At 43.8% G+C, this 3,299-nt stretch overlaps 1 protein-coding gene across 1 annotated transcript in view; it reads right to left on the bottom strand.

Moving 5' to 3' along the window:
- Window positions 1-188: 188 nt before the first annotated feature.
- LOC101855816 (blue-sensitive opsin) overlaps window positions 189-3,299 on the bottom strand; it is a 5,417-nt gene continuing 2,306 nt past the window's right edge. The window contains exon 2 of the mRNA XM_005106471.3: window positions 189-3,000. Coding sequence (XP_005106528.1) covers window positions 1,606-2,814 — 1,209 coding nt within the window. The 5' untranslated portion in view covers window positions 2,815-3,000 and the 3' untranslated portion in view covers window positions 189-1,605. The remainder of the gene's footprint in view (window positions 3,001-3,299) is intronic.

The following is a 3,299-nucleotide window of genomic DNA, read 5'->3' on the forward strand; positions in this document are numbered from 1 at the left end:
ACACACACACACACACACACACACACACACACACACACACACACACACACACACTCACACAAGCGTGTGTATCGATCGTTTTTCCCCCAATAAAATACACATCGAGGATATTGTTACAATAAAGTAATACATGTAATATCACAAGCCTTTTTTGTACTAAAGGTAGATTGCGATTAGAAGAAAGGACGGCCTTGCTTTTAAATGTGATTATCCCAGCTCATGATACGTAAACCTTTTCAAACCTTTAGAAACCACGCACAAGGATTTTTAATCAGTATTTAATAAGGAATTGTCTATGAACTACAAACGGGTATTTGCAGAAATACTGATATGTTGAGAACAATCAAGTCGCTGTGTCAAAATTGGAGAGTTCTATTTGACGATAAGTTGCGCAACGAATTTTTGATCGTACCATTATAGGTTTCAATCCCTGTGAAGTGTTATAAATTAATACTCCAGTATTTCAAAGCCGTTGCTCTCCAAATTCACTTTTTAGAAATATGAGCGTCTGCTTTCCAGAAAAGGTCAAAGAAGTTATACAGAGTACTGGAAACCTCTTTGGTATAGGTTCAAAACTGCACGGATTAAAGTAAACTGGAATTTCCAAACAAAGTCTAGCATGTGTTGGTGACACGGCTTTATGTGGATGGTCACCATGTCCTTGAGCTACACACGATAACACTAGCTCAATACTAGGGCAATGCAGTTTAGTGCCCTTTAGTTCAAATACGTTTTGGTACAAGAGCTCGTGGCATGGGCACTGAAGTCACCCACTTTGACATGAAGGAGGTGGGGTTGGTGGGGGTTGGAGTTGGAGGGGGCTGCGTGGGGCCACTCTATCTGGGACGCAGAGCGTTGAGGGCAAGAACTTGTGCAGTTCAACAGACGAAGAGTAAACTTTTCGAGACTCACACAGAGGCGTCTGGACGGTCTTGGAAGAAAATCCTCAAGCTTGCACTGAAATGTAGGGGCAGGGCGGATTTTAAATTGACATTCATGTAAATTAAAGTGCGCTGGCCAAGCAGTTGAGGACAAGAGGGCCGCCATGTCTGACGCGCATGCCGTCACTGAAACGAACCCGAGGTCTAGTATTATAATATCACAACCCGATTGCTTTAACACTTTAGGAAGATACCACACTTGTTATGTTCACGTAAGCTTACATATTATGTGAGAAACTTTTACAAAATATTTATATTATCGCACCTTTTTTAAAAGAAGCATTCACCCTCATTTTCTTGTGTTGTAATTTTGACGCTTTTTTCTTCAAGTAAGATATTATTCCATCCCAATTAGACCTTTTTGTCCCTAACGTATTTATTAAACATATAAATTATAGGTTGGGGTAGATCCTCGCGAATGCCACAAAAAAAAACACATTTCTCAACAAAAAAAAAAGGGGGAAAAAAGGGGGGACAGAGGAAGAAAACAACTGGTGAAATATTTGGAAATCTAGTTTATGAGCTATGAATTTCAACTGCACAGTAATCAGGTATGCCGGGGTTCCCCCCATAAAATCATAGCTTGAAGTTTTGGAAACGAACCCCAGCCTTTCGACTGAGCGGTCGACATCATAATCAATTCAAACTTGTCGACGACTCCCGGTCAAATCTTCTTGGAAGAAGCCGAGCTACTGCTGGGCTCGAACTCGAAGCGGACTTGTGAGTCTACCTGCACTGTGGGCGATGCTGGTTTATGTGAACATTCACTGTCCTTTCGTTGGCTGGATGTGGGCGACAGTCTAGTTGGCATCAGGCCTATTGATCCAATCGTGGTTCCTCCGTCCGAGACGCTTGCCATCTTACGGTGCAAATTGCCCCACCGAGAGGGCGGAGTGACCAGCAACTGTCGGTAAATGTCCCTGTAGAGAGGTCGACAGAAAGCGTACACAGGAGCGTTCACGAACGAGTTGGTGAGCAGAATCAGCCAGGCGATGGAATTGAACTTGTGGACAGTTTCATTATCATAGCCGATGACGTCTGACACCAAAACGACAATGCGAGGCGACCACAAGAGGATGAAGAGGAACATGAGTGCTACTGTAATTTTCACAGAAATGGCATGTTTCCTGGCCCTTTTCCGTTGCGCAATAGAGCGGGGGATCGAACAACGATTTATGTTCCTCGCATGCCGAAAAGCGACGATTACTATTTGCACACACAAAACTGCGGACAATACCAACTTGATCGTTACCGTTGCCATGACAATATATTTGACGTACCACAAAGGGAAATTTAGATAGAAGTCACACCTGCGCTCCAGGGGCAAAATGGTGCTATTGAAAGAAAGGATAGTCATGCTAAAAGCACCACGACCCCAGTTGAGCATCCATGAAAAACTAATAGCTCCTATTAGTACTTTCTTCGTCACCAATTGGTAATATCTAAATGGCATGTTAATGGCAACGGAACGTTCTACGCACAACAAAAATAAAAATGTTAAGGAAGAACACGATCCAATTGAAATGGAGAAATGCCAAATGCTACAGGTTATCTTTCCAGATCGAATCAGATGCATTGTTCCTGGGAAGAGAGCGACGACGGAGATGGGGATCTGCACAACAGCCACAATCAGGTCAGCCGCCGCGAGGTTGACGAAGATGTAATCTTCGGCCGTGTGGAACTTCTTTACCAGGCATGTAGACGCAATGATGAGAGAGCTGCTGAGCACGATGAAGGGGGCGTAGACGATGGACACGATCGCAAGCACTGTTCTGAGAGTCCCTCGATTGATTCCGCCCAGCCACTCGCCGTGCTGAAAAGACACGCCATCTTGGAGAAAAGGCAGCTGAGTTGTATTTCTTGTGTACTCCATTCTCGATCCGTGGACATGAGTGTGTGGGATTCTATGGAGCTTGGAGCAGGTCGTCTGTTTTTCCCAACTCTGTCTATCTTGGTGCAATCTGGGATAGGAGCGATTATGACCGTTCTACGCCCCAATCGACGTCATTAAGATACTTTTGGAGTCAGACTGCCAGGACCCTTTATGTAAGAGCCAACCCTGAAAAAAAAACAACGGAAGTACTCATTTAATTAAAAGATCAAGGGTATGACCACGCAGAACCAGGAGAAGAATCACAGAAATCGATGCATAAAAAAGTGAGAATACATGGAATAACATCAAGAGGCTAGTCCAGGATAGGGAAAGATGGAAAATGTTTAGTCATGGCCTATACCATGACCCAGGGTGGCAAAGGCAATACTGATGATGATGACTCACTTAATACGGTGTTTTGGTGAAAAGCCAATCTGTTCTGCCGCAGATGCAGATGATCTGGAGCCAAACTTTTTTAAATCAAC

This window comes from Aplysia californica, unplaced genomic scaffold (assembly GCF_000002075.1).
Source record: "Aplysia californica isolate F4 #8 unplaced genomic scaffold, AplCal3.0 scaffold00536, whole genome shotgun sequence".
NCBI classification, from domain to species: domain Eukaryota; kingdom Metazoa; phylum Mollusca; class Gastropoda; order Aplysiida; family Aplysiidae; genus Aplysia; species Aplysia californica.